This window comes from Strigops habroptila, chromosome 11, assembly GCF_004027225.2.
Source record: "Strigops habroptila isolate Jane chromosome 11, bStrHab1.2.pri, whole genome shotgun sequence".
Lineage (NCBI taxonomy): Eukaryota > Metazoa > Chordata > Aves > Psittaciformes > Psittacidae > Strigops > Strigops habroptila.
Window position 1 is genome coordinate 2470229 of NC_046360.1, and position 16028 is coordinate 2486256.

The 16028-nt window shown below is 39.7% G+C and overlaps 1 protein-coding gene across 18 annotated transcripts in view; it reads left to right on the top strand.

The window, feature by feature from the left end:
* Nucleotides 1–16028, top strand: part of CLIP1 (CAP-Gly domain containing linker protein 1) — a 72340-nt gene that overhangs the window by 7369 nt on the left and 48943 nt on the right. For all 18 annotated transcript variants that reach the window (XM_030500776.1, XM_030500774.1, XM_030500777.1 and 15 more), the window contains exons 2-3: nucleotides 9450–9645; nucleotides 9909–10480. In XM_030500776.1, the coding sequence (XP_030356636.1) occupies nucleotides 9552–9645; nucleotides 9909–10480 (666 nt within the window). In that variant the 5' untranslated portion in view covers nucleotides 9450–9551. The remainder of the gene's footprint in view (nucleotides 1–9449; nucleotides 9646–9908; nucleotides 10481–16028) is intronic.

Consider the following 16028-nt stretch of genomic DNA (forward strand, 5'->3'; position numbering starts at 1 on the left):
GCTTTTCTTTCACTCTTTAAAACGTTCAGGTCAAATGTTAACTCTGTATGTTGAACGCGAGTTTTCTAATGTTTGAACATGATGACCATGCATGAATGCAGCCCTTGTTGAATCTTTTGGCATTCCTTAGGGACTACTGGCTCTGCTGGCACGTATAAAAAGTAACGCACTGGAATCCTTATTGGAGTGGCCTGTTTAGAAATGCCTCAGACGGATGGTGTTTGGTTATTTCATGAAAGGCAATTACATACTGCATTAGCTGTAATCTCAGCTGCCTCAGCTAGATGCCAGGTTCTACTGGAGCAACCATTTCGTTCTTGACCTGCAGAACTGAAGCTAGCTCTGCCAGCAGCACGGTCCCTGATGATTTCAAACATCTGCTAATATGTCTATGCTCGTCCAGGTGTCTGTGCTCTACAGGCATTTAGTTTTGCAGTGATGTTGCACTCACGGGACTCACAGGTGTACAACTGACCCTTAGAAGTTACCCACAACTCTGATATCTAGCTCCTGGCCTCCAAAAGGCTGGAAGGGATTTAGAAGCTGTATCTACGAACAGACTGTACAAGTTCCTACTTTAACACCGGCTGTTTTCCACCTGGATTGTCTCATCAGTTGTTCATACAAACTCTGAAGACTCTCGAGGGAATAGTGGCATGAATTCTTTTAATTTATAAGACATGTTTTCACTTTGCTGTTTCAAGGAGAAACACCATTAAAAGCTCTTCAGTTTTCTTGATCTTTATCATTTTACTGTCAATATTTTTAGCTTATTTTGAGGGGAAATAGCAAGGCAAAGAGAGAAACTCAGTATTTGATAGAGTTCACTTATCTGACACTCTCATTCTGCTTCTCTGCTTGGCAGCAGCATCCACTCAATCACAGCAATATTTGTCTAAGTTCTGTATTTGTACTTCTGCTTTCTTATATGACAGCCATATAGCAGTCATGATGCTAATTTAAAAGGCTAAGAATATGGAGAGCTAAAAGGGGAATGCTGACTTGATGTTTTCAGAGTGTGAAACAGTTACAGTTTCACCCAAGTCTATCAAGATTAAATTCTTACCATAAAAAGCAGCATCTTTGTTTCAGCTGCCCCAGTCGCAATTGCATTAGGGAGAAGCCTTATGTCTTTACTTATATGCGTCTGGGTTTGAGGCTGACAGGACGTGGCATTTTCCTTCTCAAACTTTCATTTAAACTTTAGATCCCAAATAACTTAAACTTGATGCTCTGCTATTCCAGAATCATCATTGTTACTGTGGGCTGAATGCACTTACTGAGATGGAGTGTGTTATTATCAGAAGTCAGTGCAGACAGTTAAACAAATTACTCTTCTTGTATCAAAATGGAGGGCTTTTGGGAAAGGCACAGAATTCCCTTGGAAAAATGTAGGAAAAGTAGTAAATATTGATAGCGGGCTTACCAGAATCATTTACTTTCTCAGGTGCAAACTTTGATGTACTTCTCAATCCTTGACTCATTCTGTAGAGAATGATGTGTGCTGAGGAGGATCATGTGCTTTCTGATCTTTTAATAGACTATAGCAGTGACATTTCTATAATGCATGTGTACAGTGGCAGATTGAAGTGGTAGAGTTTGCATCATATTTTCTGGGATTTTTCTTTTCTTAAAGCTTTTTAACAGTTTCCAGCTCTTCCTTGTTAATTGAAGATGGGAATCTTTTAGAAAAATGGAACAGACTGTGTTTAGAAATAGCAACATAGATTGAGGAAGAAATTACTCACAAATTGCAAGCCCAAAATAGGTTTTTACTGTTACAGACACCCTCTCTTATTTGTGCTTCATATTCAGCAGTCTTTGTGTTTCAGTGGTGTATTTTTTTACTGAGGATCTTGAGGCATTTAGGAATCTGGATGAGCATAGCAGGTTCTGGAATGATACAATGAGGTGACTTATAACGTCCTTGATGCAGAATTAAAATCCATAAGCAGAGCAGAAGCTCTAATGAATTACCTTCCTCACAGCATTGCTGTAATATCTGACTGATGGTTTGAGGTCCTAAGCCTCTTACTATATTTGATCTGATTCATCTTGATCTTAGTACAGTTTCTTAAAGTCCCTGCCTTTTCCCTTCCCCGAGCATGTGCAGAGAGAATTATGTTTGTCCAGTTTGCAGTGAATATCCTGCGCTTTCCAAGGTAGATAACCATGATGTGTCTTTCTTACTACCTTAGAAATGTCACTAAACCCCTCTTATTTTCAGTGGATGTGTGTCTCATAATGGTTGCCTTCCTAATTGTATTACATTCAGATTTTATATAACCTGCTGCTGGCAAGTGTATTGATGACAATAACTTTGGTTTTCCATTTTGCTTCAGGAAATAGTTGATCTGATCGAAAGTCACTGGGAGAAACTCAAGACTATTTGAACACGAGTCTCCCTCCTACTTCTGTGAAACTTGTAAGAATATAATCTAGGTTTTCTTTAGAAGTCTCCTGCCTTTTATTTAGTTGAAATTACCCAGCAGGTTCAAAATCAAAGGGTAAATACGGATTTGTATGCAGGCCTGCCTGCCAGAAAAGATGTTGAAAGGTAATCTTAAAGTTTTTGGTCCTGAATACGCTATGGGTCTGTGAACTGGCACAGAAAACTCTTAAAGTCATCTCCAGGATATAGAAATACAGCATCTCCTCTCTGTCTCAGTTAAGAAACAGATCTAAAGTTGCTGGTTGAGCTCAAGATCAGTCACTGCCTTAATGAGGGACAGCACTGTGGGGCATTTGGCTTAATTCCCAAGCAACAAATTTTGTTCTTCCCCAGTCCCTCTAAGCATACAAGAAAGTAGGAATGTCTTCTGGGTTCTTAAGGAGACAGAGATTCACCCTTTGAAGTTACAGAAAACCAGTAGCTATTTATGGGGATGTCCTTATACTGTGGTGTGATGGTTGCTTGATAGTGGGAAGAGTGATGACAAGGCATAGTGTTTGTGTTACAGTGTTGGGACTGTTTTGGATATCCTCCGGGTAACATACTAGTTGCTTCAGACTAATGTTTATCTAAACAAATGCCCTCTGAAATAGAGTTGAAAGGTTTTTTCAGGACCTCTGGTAGTGATCGTATAGATACGTTTCAGTTTGAGTCATTTTTTGGCCACACTTTGCTTCAAGTTTTGTTCAAAATCAATGACACTCTCAAAAAGAGCTGTGTCATAGCAGTGGGCATACTTCCCAACATACTACAGGTTTTTGGGTTTGTATTTTTATGATAGCAAAAGCAAACTGTATTCTGAGTTAGACTATGGGCATACTAAATCCGGCATGCAACAGTCATTTCCTGGAGTAATCCTGGTAGTGACTTTGAAGGCACTTCAGAAGAGCAAAGGATTGCTTTCATTCTCTTAATCTAAGAGTTATGCCTGGTTAAAATAAACAGAGATGCTCTCTGGAAGAGTCTGTCCCTTACAAAATACATATTTATGTTAAGAACATGGTATAAGAAACAGAGGCTTTGTGTTTCATATGAGATGAGTGTTTGCCTCTGTGGAGGGTGTACCTGATTGAGCTGCAATGAGCTGCAGTAGAATGTCATAAGAATGATCCTGTATAAACTAGGAGATGTTCTTGCTTATTTTCATATTAAATTTTTATTTTTTATGCCAGAATCTGCAAACAGCAGATCTGAGAGATAGGTCTGGATTCCTTTTATTATTTTTTTCCTACCTTATCATCTGAGTTTTACGTGTAAATTTTTTTCTGCCTTTAAAAGTGAGATACAAACCTCTGTTCTGATAGACACATACCAGCCCATATGTTTTGGTGTTGGCAGTAAGCAGAGCATTCAGTAAGCCAAATAAACACAATGGCACTTAGCATGATAAACATTGAATTACATGATGTGTATTATTTTAGTGTCTTTTCTAATGATAGCGATGTAGATGAGATCTTAAGAAGAAATTCTTCCTTGTGAGGGAGCTGAGGCGCTGGCACAGGGTGCCCAGAGGAGCTGTGGCTGCCCCATCCCTGGCAGTGTTCAAGGCCAGGTTGGACACAGGGGCTTGGAGCAACCTGCTCCAGTGGAAGGTGTCCCTGCCTGTGGCAGGGGGTTGGAGCTGGAGGAGCTTTTGGGTCTCTTCCAATACAAATCATTCTATGGCTCTATGACTGTAGGAGAAGTCCGTGAAGTTAAGCATGAAGACTTTGAAATCCATCTTTTAGTAATAGTTTAACTACTTGTAATTGTTACAGAACTGACTTTGAAGTTTAGTGTGACATTTACAATGGATACTGTCTGCTATGGAATTATTTCATCATAAATGTAATCCAATGCAAAATGGTGATTCAGTCTTTTTGGTTGCGCAACATGAAATATCTCCAGCAGACTCAGAATGCAGCAGAGGAAGCACCACGATGAGGAAGACTATTGTTCCATTGCTCGTCTCTCACGCTGGGTGCTGACATTGCAGTTTTCCAAAACATGAGAAATCTGGCTGCATAACATGTAGTAGTGGAGGACTGTACTTGTGTAATTCTTTCACTAAGGGTGTTGGTGAGTATGTCCCAGTTTGTGGACCTGCTGTGAATGAATTAATCTCATTCGTGTCTGAACCTTCCAGAAGGTCTCTGTGATCTGGCACATGCTTGCACAGAGAGGAATATTCTTAAAGAGGTAGCAAGAAGCCAATAGCAGTGCGGTGTAAAGGCATGTCTTTTGTTCAAAGCTGAAATGTGGTTGTGTTTTTAAATTGTGCATCAATTTCAGAAGTCTCTAAATTCAACTGAAAGCATTATTGTAAGTGCTTTTGGAAATACATATACTTACTTTTTACAGAAATGTAATACCAGCCCAGGAGGCTGCAAATACAACTGTTAGAGCTCTAATAAGAATTGGATCTGAATCATACGGAAGATACTTATATGCTTTAAGATTGCAGTTAAGTTTAGGGGTTGTATTTGTAACTGTGGAGGGTCTGAGCTCTTGGAGGAACTCCTGGACCAGAGGAGAAAACTTTCCAGGTTCAAAATTCCGAGTTATTTTCTCTAAACCATTGTTGGGATATTTGAGGCATGATTCATGAGCTGCTGAAAGCTTGGCAATAGTGGTATGAACATCAAGAGTATGAAATAGCTATTTAAGAAATGCTGCTCAGGCTGCTGTTTCAAACTCACTGTTTCATGGGGTGAGTTTGCTTTTCTCTCAGGAGAGTGAAGTTACTGCATTGTGATGGTCCTTGAAATACATTTATTTCGGACATATTACATTTTCTTCATGGCGTGGTCACAATTTGTTTTCTAGATGCCTACTAGTTGACTGCCACAGGGATTGTGTATGATCTTCTCTGGTTATAGATCCCTGTGAGATTTTCAGCAGAGTTATCTATTCTGGGCAGCACTTTTAGAATACTTACTCTCTATCTGTTAGTCTTTATGTGTATTTTGCAAAGCACCAGTACACTTAACAATTAACAAATTGAAGCGGCCTCTTTTTTTCAGCTTAGAAATGTGTTGGCGTTGAATGGCATTTTCCAACAGTATTTAGTCTCTTAATGGTGTTAATGAAGTTTAATATTAATCTTTTTAAATTGAAGCGTTTTGAAGAACTCGTGTGTGACTGATAGCAGATGATCATCAAAGAATTGTTTCACTTTATTATGCAAATAAACCATGAGAGTAGTGTTCCAGCCTCAAAGTACACTGCACAGAGTCAGGCTGCATGTGTCTGCATGCAGAAGATGGAGATTATCCAGGCTGTTTTGAGTCAATTCAAACATGCTGCTGCTCTCTTCTAGAATGGCCTCTTTGTTTTGGTACCAAATGGACAGACAACTTGCTTTTCTCCATGGAAACACTGCATCTGCTCCATGGAAGTAGTGATGTTAGTAAATTATTCTTAAATTGTCAAGTCATTGTTTCAAATGTTTTATCAGATGCAGTGTTTTACTTTTAATCATGGCACTACCTGTGCTGAGGAAGGAGATGGTGACGGCAGCACGCTTGTCAGATGTCAACTAAGCTTAAAGAACTACTGGTTCTCTTACATTCCTGTCATGCCTGCAGGGCTCTTAAGTGGAGTGACCTGAGGCTTTAACTTTTCCCCCTGTTTTCTTATTTAATTGTATTTTAGTACATTTTGGAGTACTACTTGTTGAAAATACAACCTTGAAAGAACCAGTGGCAGACAGCTGTTTTCTTTTTATTATAGGGATTCCTTTTTTGACAGTTGGAAAACATTCTGCTTTTTCAGTTCAATGTTATGTGGTTCAATTTTACTTATTTATTTTTAATCTCAACTTGCCAAAAAAATTTATGCCTACTATCAGTAGGATTTATTTTCTTACATCAGTGCTTCTCAACTCGTTGCTTCTGGATCGCTTTGATCCGTGCACTACTTAGAGGTCTGTAAAAGGTAAATAAGGATATTACTAAACAGCTAAAAGGGCCAGTGCAGGGGTTCATGTCTGCATTTGAAAATCTTCAGTAATCAGCACACACCCAAAAACTTCAGTTTATTTGAGAATAACACATTTTCATATTATATGGAATCATATATTACCCAGTAATAGCACAAGAGTAAAGCTTGTCTTTAAAATCTCTTACTTTTTGCTCAGTTGCAGTACTGATAGAACTTGTGGCTTTGAACACTTAGAGTGTATTATTGGATTCTTTCTGGGCATTTCCTCAGGTTCCTGATAGCATCTTTTGAGAAGCTTTTGGTTATTGCCTATTGGTTATAAAGAATCTTTTTCAGGAAAGCTGAGGCAGATTCAAGGCAGGAAAGAGAACAAATCGAGACAAGTAGCTGCTGGCTCTTAGGAGAACTCAAATGAGGGAACTGACATCTGGAGCCTGTTAGGAAATGCTGGAGTGCGTAATGCTCGAAATCACTTGATGCAAATTCATGTGCTTTCAGTGTTTGATGAATTCTGTTAGGAAGTGCTGCTATGAAGGTCCTGCTTCTTTCTAAGACCTAAAGTTGCGTTTTCACTATTGCAGCAAGGCAGTCATTTACCAAAAAGCGTTGCCTGTATTTTAGCAGCTTTTTGAATTAAGCTCCAGTTTCAGTAACTCTGAAACCAGGGCACGAAGGATTGTGTTACTTCTGGCCTAGTTGAAGGCCTGTATGTTCAGAAAAGCAAATGACACAGCAAATATATAACCCATGACTGTGGGGAGTGAGATTAAAATATGAATGAGCACCCTGAGCCAAGAAATGCTATATTGGAACATTCTAACTTTCTGTTGAGCAGAGGATTGTCAAATACCTATTAATAAATAACTATTTGAAAGCGGCAAAGTGTAATTTCGGGGGGGGGGGGGAGGGTACTTTAGTGTTTTCTTTTACCGTTGCTTGCACAATGTGGATGGTTACTACCTGTGTGGTGCTGGAATGTTCTTCAGGGCGAAAAAAGAAGTAGTATATGGAAATAATGGCAGAACATTATAAGGCAGCTTCTAGCTTCCTGGTTTGAGGAGCAGTGTTTCTTAAGGGGGACTTTGGCTCAAGTGGGGTTGTTGAATTTCCATGAATTTGGTGTTTGGCACTGACAGAGGAGGCTGAACTAAAAAGAACTGACCTTGATACTTCTCACATTTATGTATTTGTACCAAACCCTTCTTTTTTCCATTCCATGGGTTTAGATGGGTTGAGGAAAGTGATGCACATAGGATGCATTGAGATTTAGCAGGCAGGGCAGGTACGTAGTAGGAGGGGAAAATAAAACCCCCACAGTGTTCCTACTGTGTCCGAAGTGACATCTGAAGTGGTCCTCTGGTTGTTCTTGTGTATAACCGTGCCTCCCACTCCTATTTCGTGCCTGTCCTCCTGCTTTGATTTTCGAGAGCTAACTCCCACTTAAGAATTAATAGTAAACTACCGTGTATCTTGCAAAAACAATGGAGAAATATTTCTCTCCAGGAGTCATAACTCTGCAGCTGGGTGGGTAGCATCCTTCTGGCAATGCTAGGAAAAGGGTTCATAAGTCTTCCCAGTGCTACTTCCTAGTTTTCATGGAGCATAACTTAAATTGCAGGCACACACCATACGTCCAAGGTGGTAATTAATGCTTTTGAAAGTATAACATTTTTGCAAACTTCTTAGAAAATGCCTTAAACTTGACATGGAAGATCTTGAAATAGCAGAAGAAACCTTTCACTTTGGTATTTAGGTTCACAAAGCAGTGTGCCTGATACTTCCCTTTCACAGTGAATTGATTTTTAGGAACACTGATGTGCAGCCTATTAATAATACATGAGAGGCAGAACTTAAACCACTAGGTAAAAGTCACAGTTGGCTTGTCTCCTTAGTCTTCCTTCCTGTGGCATGGCAGTCTCTCCTTCAGGAGTGTTTGTTTTGCCTTTGAACACCCAGCACACCTAGCTGGGCATACTGGTTTTGGGAAGTGTGCAGTGGGTCAGTTTTCTGCCTGCGCATGTGTGCTCATTGCTGCCAAAATGCAAGGAACTGGCAGGACTGAGACCTGCTTTACTGTTCTTGTTTGCCATGTTCTGAGCAAACAGTCTATTGCTACATGTCTGTCTTGTCCTTTTTTTCCTCCTCAGGTTTTTGTTTTGACGTGTGCTGGTCATTTTATGTGGGCATAGCAGTTCTGTCAGTGCCTTATATGTAAAGCTTATCAAATAGCCAAGCTGTGTTCAGTTTGTGCTTTTGAAGATGGGGGTAGACCAGTCACCTTATTACAGTATTTGAGGGGAAAATATATATATTTTTCATTCTAGATGAAAAAGCCTTTCTAAAACTGTTGTAATCAGAAGGAAGATGCCTTCAGTGGCAAATTCCTCATGACATAGTTCCCTGAAAAGCTTATAGCTGGCTTCCAAGTCAGAGCAGGGCTCTATCCTAGCAACGTAGGGAAGAGTCCCTCCTCCGCTTCCCAGAGGAGCGTGGCTGGGGCACTGTGTTGGGGACTGTGAGCCAGTGTATCTTGTGATCTAAGAGATCACATACAGCTGAGGTGGATGTTTCCTTTTTAGTTGTCATCGTCTAACTCTGTTGAGCAGTTTTAGTTTTTCAGTGCCAGTCTCTCTTTAAAACATTATTTTTATCCTGAAATTCCTGGTTCTCTTGCTTTCTCTCGCAGTTAGTTCTCTGGTCTCAAGTTGGTATTGCAACACTTGAAGATGTGACTGAAAACAGTATAGACAGAGTGGGTATATCTATGTGTCATGTCAGTAATGCTGCTCAGGGCTTTGTTTTCTTTCTTAAAATAGCCTTTCAGTTTAAGATAAATACAGCAGCATTCAGTGAAGTGAGTTATTTTAGTGTTTCAGGTTCGGATTTGGTGTCTTTTAGTGGGAAATGGCCTTCAAAAGATGAGGAAATGCTATCCTGGGAAATGCTTCTGGTTGTTATTGCAAAGCATCTTCTGTCATGCATTTCATACACGGACTGTATATATAGAAATTTCTTCTGCAGGAGTTAAAACACTGACTTTTGTTTCATGTCTAATATTTTCATATTTCATATACAGGTTTATTCCAGAATTGGAAAAACTTGAATAATATATTTTATCCATGTTTGGAAAAAGATAGTTGCTACAGACGAAGAGGATTAACACTGGTATTGCAGAAAGATGAGTATGTTAAAACCAAGTGGACTTAAGGCTCCTTCAAAGACCATCAAGCATGGAGGTACATTGCTGAAGACACCTGCATCTGTGGCAGCTGGTAAGGAACATTTATATATCTTAAATCTTTCCTTATAATCTGATAAAAGTACCTTGAAAGCTATGAGTATACACTGATTTTACTATTTACACCAAGGAATTACTGTATTCCAGAGATGACAGTGGTTTTGTAAGTAAGAAAATTGGAAGCTCTTCCTTACACAAATCATGGTTTTCCAAATGCTTGTTACATTCAAGCTAAGTAATGATGTTTTATGCAATATTATTTGATTCCTGTTGCTTTCTCATTGTGTTTGTTTCCAGCTCCAGCAGAAAAAGCAGCTTCCAATGAAAAGACCTCAAGTACAACCACTGCAGATGCACATGAAGAGTTTGTGGATGATTTCAGAGTTGGGGAGCGTGTTTGGGTCAATGGAAATAAACCTGGCTTTATTCAGTTCCTTGGTGAAACACAGTTTGCTCCAGGACAGTGGGCAGGGATTGTTCTCGATGAACCCATTGGGAAGAATGATGGCTCCGTGGCTGGAGTTCGCTATTTCCAGTGTGAACCCTTGAGGGGAATATTTACAAGACCATCAAAATTGACAAGGAAAGTGTTGACAGAAGATGAAGCCAATGGTACACAGACAGCTCATGCTTCTAGGGCTACATCACCAACTTCCACATCAGCTGCTAGCATGGTGTCGTCAGCCGCTGCTGCACTTCCTCCTTCAGGAATTCCACAGAAAACTTCACCACTTGCTTCTAAGGAACACTCAACTCCTTCTCAGATTAGCAACCTTTCAAAAACTGCAAGTGAGTCGATATCAAATCTCTCTGAAGCTGGATCACTAAAGAAAGGAGAAAGGGAGCTCAAAATTGGAGATCGTGTTCTGGTAAGGTTACCCTGCACCCTCCATGTCTGCTCTTGATTGATAAATTGTAACTTCTGCTAATATTCATAGCTTTCCTACTGTTTCTTTTGATCAAGGTAATGTAAATTTATGCTCCAGCTTTCTTGTCAAGTGTCTTCTGTAGACAAACATCCAGTATTTAACGACATATTTATAGTTTAACTTTCCATACCTTCGGTAACTCCAGTCATGAGATTTCCATGCAGCTCTTTTGCCCTATTCTGGACCATGTCTTTAGAAAACTAACAGTTCAATACTTGATTGTTCCCCTGAGTGGTGATAGGCAGCAACAGAAGCAGTCACATAATGCCACTGATCATCCAGGAATTACGTGTTCTGTTGGTGGTGTGCCATGTTACTTGGCTGCCCTTCCTAAATCCAGAATCAGAAATGCTTCTGCTGATGGATCATTTCACTCTTTTATAAAAGGGGGTTGATTTTGTTAGTTTAAACACCTTTGTTTAAATAATTTTGTATCTTTTATAGTTGGATCAAAGTAATAGACCACAGGTCGCTTTTGATTAACTGATTTGGCATAAACCCACTAAGAAAAGAGAGAAGCTTCGCCTTGAAACACAAACCTTTGCTTGAACAGGCAGCAGAAAGCTGGTGGTGCATTGTTTGTTGTATTCTTAAGGGCTACGTTTACACCCTTCAAATATAACAGAATGATACTTGTATGTCCACCAGATCTACAGTCACTGTAACAGGTCTGATTTTAGGTTTCAGTTACGTGAGTGTCACCAGGCTGAAGAATTGTTTTACTGTTATTTGGCTACAATTTCTCTTCATTTTCAGTATAATTTTTTAAAGTTCAATTAGGTAAAAACAAGGGTAGGAGGGGATGCCCGGCATAAAAAGCATTTCTGGATTACCATAAGAACCTTGTGTAGGAAAAAAATCTCATGGATTTTGTTGTTTCTCCTGCACTGCCCCACCAGATAATGGTTCTGCAGTGAAGGTGGATGGATACTTTAGGGTTTTTTTAATTTTACTTTTTTAAGGAAGAATTTGACTCCTCTTTCTGTGTAAAGAGAGCTCAAAACATAGGGCCAAGTTGAAAAAAGCATGAAGGAGACTAAGGTGAAGTGAGGGCAGTGTTTGCTGGCAGGGTTGGGCTGAGATGTGTTTTCTTGGGAGTGGCAATGGAGGCAAAGATTTACCGTTTCTCCCCAGCTCTGTCTGTCAGAGCCCTCTCAGCATCGGTTTTTAACCACTTGTTTGCCTTTTTCTTAAGGATCTGTGTGAGATCTGGGATGTCCTCTTGAGTGGGGCAATTCTCTGATGCCGATGAAGGCATAGCTTTTAATTTTCCTGTATCTCATACAGGAAATACTAATAGTGCAGCATATCCTAAGTGCCACAGCTTGATAGTAATAAGGTTCCAAATTCTGTTTCTTAAGTAGAACAGGTTAAGCTTACTATTTCATCCTCCCTACTTGCTCTGCTTGGCTTAAGTCTTCCTGTTGAATCATCAAATTCAAAGTGTGAGGTTTTGAGGCAATTCCTAGCACAGGATGTCAGTGATGGATGTCTGTAATTTATATGCCAGTATAAGACTGTGTGCACAGGAATACAAATGATAAATGGACAGGATTCTTGTCTGCTGGCCTTTAACCCTTTCGGGTTCCATGCTGTTTTCTTGTAGTAGATCTAGACTCTGCTGATGTCATGTATAATAATTCAGATTTAAATATCTTTAATCACCAGGTTAGTAAGTAATAGTAAACTGGAATGATCCATTGTTCTGTTAATACTTTCTTTCTCTGCCACTGAACTCCTGCCCAGCACTATGGGCTGTAGAACTGAACTATTACAGAGTAATTGCAGGAAACCATCCTCAGAGCCTACATCTAGCACTGGTTGTGAAAGACCTGTCACTGTGACAGGCCTGTCACTGTCACTTACTTGCTTAGTCATTGCATCTCCCTCAAAGATACAAATGCAACTGGACTGCTGCATATCATTTGGGTTTTATTTAGACTGACAGCAGTAACTTTTCAGTAATATGTTCCGTGAGAGGATGAGAGGCTGATGGAATTTGTAGGTCCCACCTCAGCACAGCATTTCCTAAGCGACAATCATCATAGCCGTGAGCTGCTCCAGTCTGACTGTACCATTGCAGAACTCCAGCAACTAAATGCTGCACACATTCCTCAGTTCTTGCAGCTTGCATTGACTGCTTCTGAATGCTTTGTGAAGTTCCTGAGCAGTAGCAATGCTGAAATGATTATGGATATATGGGGAAAACAACTGCTGAGAGTTGCATCTTGAAAACAGCGAGCCTCCAGTGGTGTAGAATTGCAGTTCATCAGAACAATGAATTCATGATAGGCAAAAGCTCATTTGGGAGTCTGATAAGAATACCTAACTGGAAAAGTATGTCCTTAAGGGCAGATTTATAGATGGGTAAGATATAGCTCGTCAGCTAAGATTACATTCTAGGATGGACTTCAGATGTGGCTCAACTTTGTTGATCTTTGTGTGTGATCTTAGGGTGTGGAGTGTTTCAATCTGTTAAATGTTTTCCTCTAACTTTGATTTTAAAATGTACTTGAAGCAACCTGCTCTAGTGGAAGGTGTCCCTGCCCGTGGCAGGGGATTGGAACTGGATGAGCTTTAAGGTCCCTTCCAACCCAAACCATTCTATCATTCTGTGATTAATAGGAGTTACCTGAAATTGATCGGTTCAATATTTCTCCTTTTCTGTTGGCAACTGGCTGGTTTGGGGCAGAAAAACCCCAATAATATGATTTAAGCTTTTTTGTTGAAGGTATCATCCAATCTGGGTTATCAAGAAACAAGAGGCTGTTCTGACAACTGTTTAAATGCCAGAGAAATGCATTTACCAATTCACATCTCAACTCGGCTTCTTTGTTGCATTACACAAATGTAAATTTGACACAAGGTTCTGACCTGAAATGTTGGGTTTAAAGCACTTCAGGCTTCTCAAACTGATGTTTCCCAACAGCTAAGCTTTGCTGGAACTGTTTAAGTTCCTACTGAGATGTTAGTACTATTCCTTTATGTGAAAAGAAGTTGTCAGCTCCTTGAGGAGAGATTCACATTGTCCTGTCTTCCTGGAAGTTCTGTTTCTTGAGATTCTGGAGGAGTCAAAGCAAATCAAACTAGGTGAAGTGACTACACAAACTGAAGTATTACACCCCAAAATGATGTTCCAGTGCAAAAGGAGAGATCCTTTAGAGTTCTGTAGTTTACTCCTTCTCAAAGACGATTAGGTTGTCTTGGAAATCTCTGATAAGAAGTCTGTCTCTCTCAAATCCCAGTACATCTGAGCTGTATTCAGCAGGCATATACTTCATTGCCTAGTTGACTTGAAGCTGAGCAGTAACTTCCCTTTCACTAACCAGTACTTAGAAATACTTCATGTTAATATGTAGAAGTGTTGAAAATACACAGTGATAAAGTACATATTTAAAGGGATTGTGGTTTCTGATACATAACTTATTATTCAGCTTTTACTGAATGCAACTTTTTGTTGCATTGATGTATAACTTTAACTGGAAAAAAATAATAGAGCTAAACCAAAGGAAAAGTTATTAATGCAAAGAGTAATGCAAATAGCTCTGTATTAACCATAATTTCCATTCTTAACATCTGAAGTATGCTCTGGAATCTGGATATGATTTAGTTGTTAGAGAGAGGACGTTAACTCTGGGCAGCCTGATCTCGTATTTGGAGCTTGCTGTGAAGTAGGAAATGTTGATGTGGAGACCTGTGCTTTCTTCATTGCACTCATCCAGCCTTTACTGGGTTAATGACACAGTGCAAGGTCTTAGCCTACAGTTTGAGCATTCTGGACCTTGTATGAATAAGAATTCTTATGCAAAAAGTGATCCTTTCTTGTGCCATGGAAAAGTTGTCGTTAGGTACTGGACCAGATGGGGAGAGAATAACTGAAAACTAATGCAGAAAACAAATTACTTTCAGGCTAAGCCAGTTTGTTTCCTGTTTGAGTTGCAGCCAGAAAACCTGTTTGCCCTGGTATTGCAAACACTGGTGATTTCTTAAGAGCCTCATGCAAAGCTGATTTTAAAAACAAACAAACAAAACCTCCTGAACTAACCAACCAACCAAACCCAACTTGTTGAAATAAAAGGGGGGGAAACCTGCTTTGTGTGGCAACTGTTGCACCTTCCAGAAGTTGAAGCAGCTTTGAGAGGATCTTAAGCTTTTTTCCTGGGGGGACCAGATGCTATATTTAAAATAAATAAATAAATACATGGAAATCTTATCAACCTAAGGGGCCTTAGCCTTCTCAGGGGATTAAAGTGCTTTCATTCATTTAACCAGTTACAGCTTCATCACAGTCTGCCAAATCTGATGCTTCTGGAGCTGAGCTGTAAAGCTGTAACTTGGGCCTCTGTCCATATGTTCACAGATGGTTGAAAACTAGATTTACAGGCGTGTGCTGATGTGGCCTTTTTGCAAAGTTACTCTCTATGCATGAGTAACATTAATTTCTCCTCCTTGTCTGTTTTACACTGCTCACTGCAAGTTACTTCCTGCTTTGTTATTTCTCACCGTGTTCTTGAGTGATGTAATAGGCAGAGACTGATAAGAGATTATTGTCAGATTTGTTTCCACCCATGTGTAACCTGTCCTCAAGTAAACATGACGTAAGGCTGTCAAGTGATTAAATTCCAGGGCTCTTAAAAGCAACGAAGGGGAAAAGAAACCTCACATGTAGAGAGAAGTTTCTCCCTTCAGAAGTATTCCTGTGTTGTCCATATGGTATTTAAAGTTTTCCATTTTCCTGTTTCTGTAGCATTCTGAATAGGAAATGCCCTTCTCAGTTTAGTCTATTTAAAAATCTGTAATAATATTTAACTGTAAGAAAAAAACAAATATTCATCAGCATTGTTCCAGCTAAAGCAGTGCAGAAATATCCTGCCACAAATAATCTGAGGATAGAAAAGGAAGAAAAATTTGGAAGTCAGGAGCATGTGATTTGTGTGCTCTGCTGGGGCTGTCCTTGCCTGAGCCTCCCTCGCTCTAACTGCAAATGCACCACAACATTTAACTGCTCACTCACACTTCTGCTTTATCCTTAGCTGACTTGACTGAAGGTATTTTGATGGCTTTGTCATGTTAACTCAAGAATGAAAGTGATTCTCATGTATGTATATTTAGGCATAGTATTTTGGATACTCTAAAGTATAATGTAGATCAGTTTGCAGAGTGGTTGCTGCAGCATGAAATATGTATGTGAGGATATAGCTGAAGGATAGCGGGTAGCCAAGGGCTTTGTAACTCATCTGGGCGATTTTCTGTGCAAACTGCAGCCTTCTTTTAATGTCACTTCTAAGTGTTTTTCAGGCCATATTTATCTGTGAGCTAGGTAACAATAACGTGTTAAATTTATCCTGTTGCAGCAAGGTGCGAGTTGTGTCTGACTGTGAGTCAGTTTGTTTTGGCAACTCCTTATTTAACTTAAAATTGCATGTGAGTTACTGGGATATAATGGCAGCAGTAGGTGACTCCTCCACATGCTTTGTTAATAGTTTGT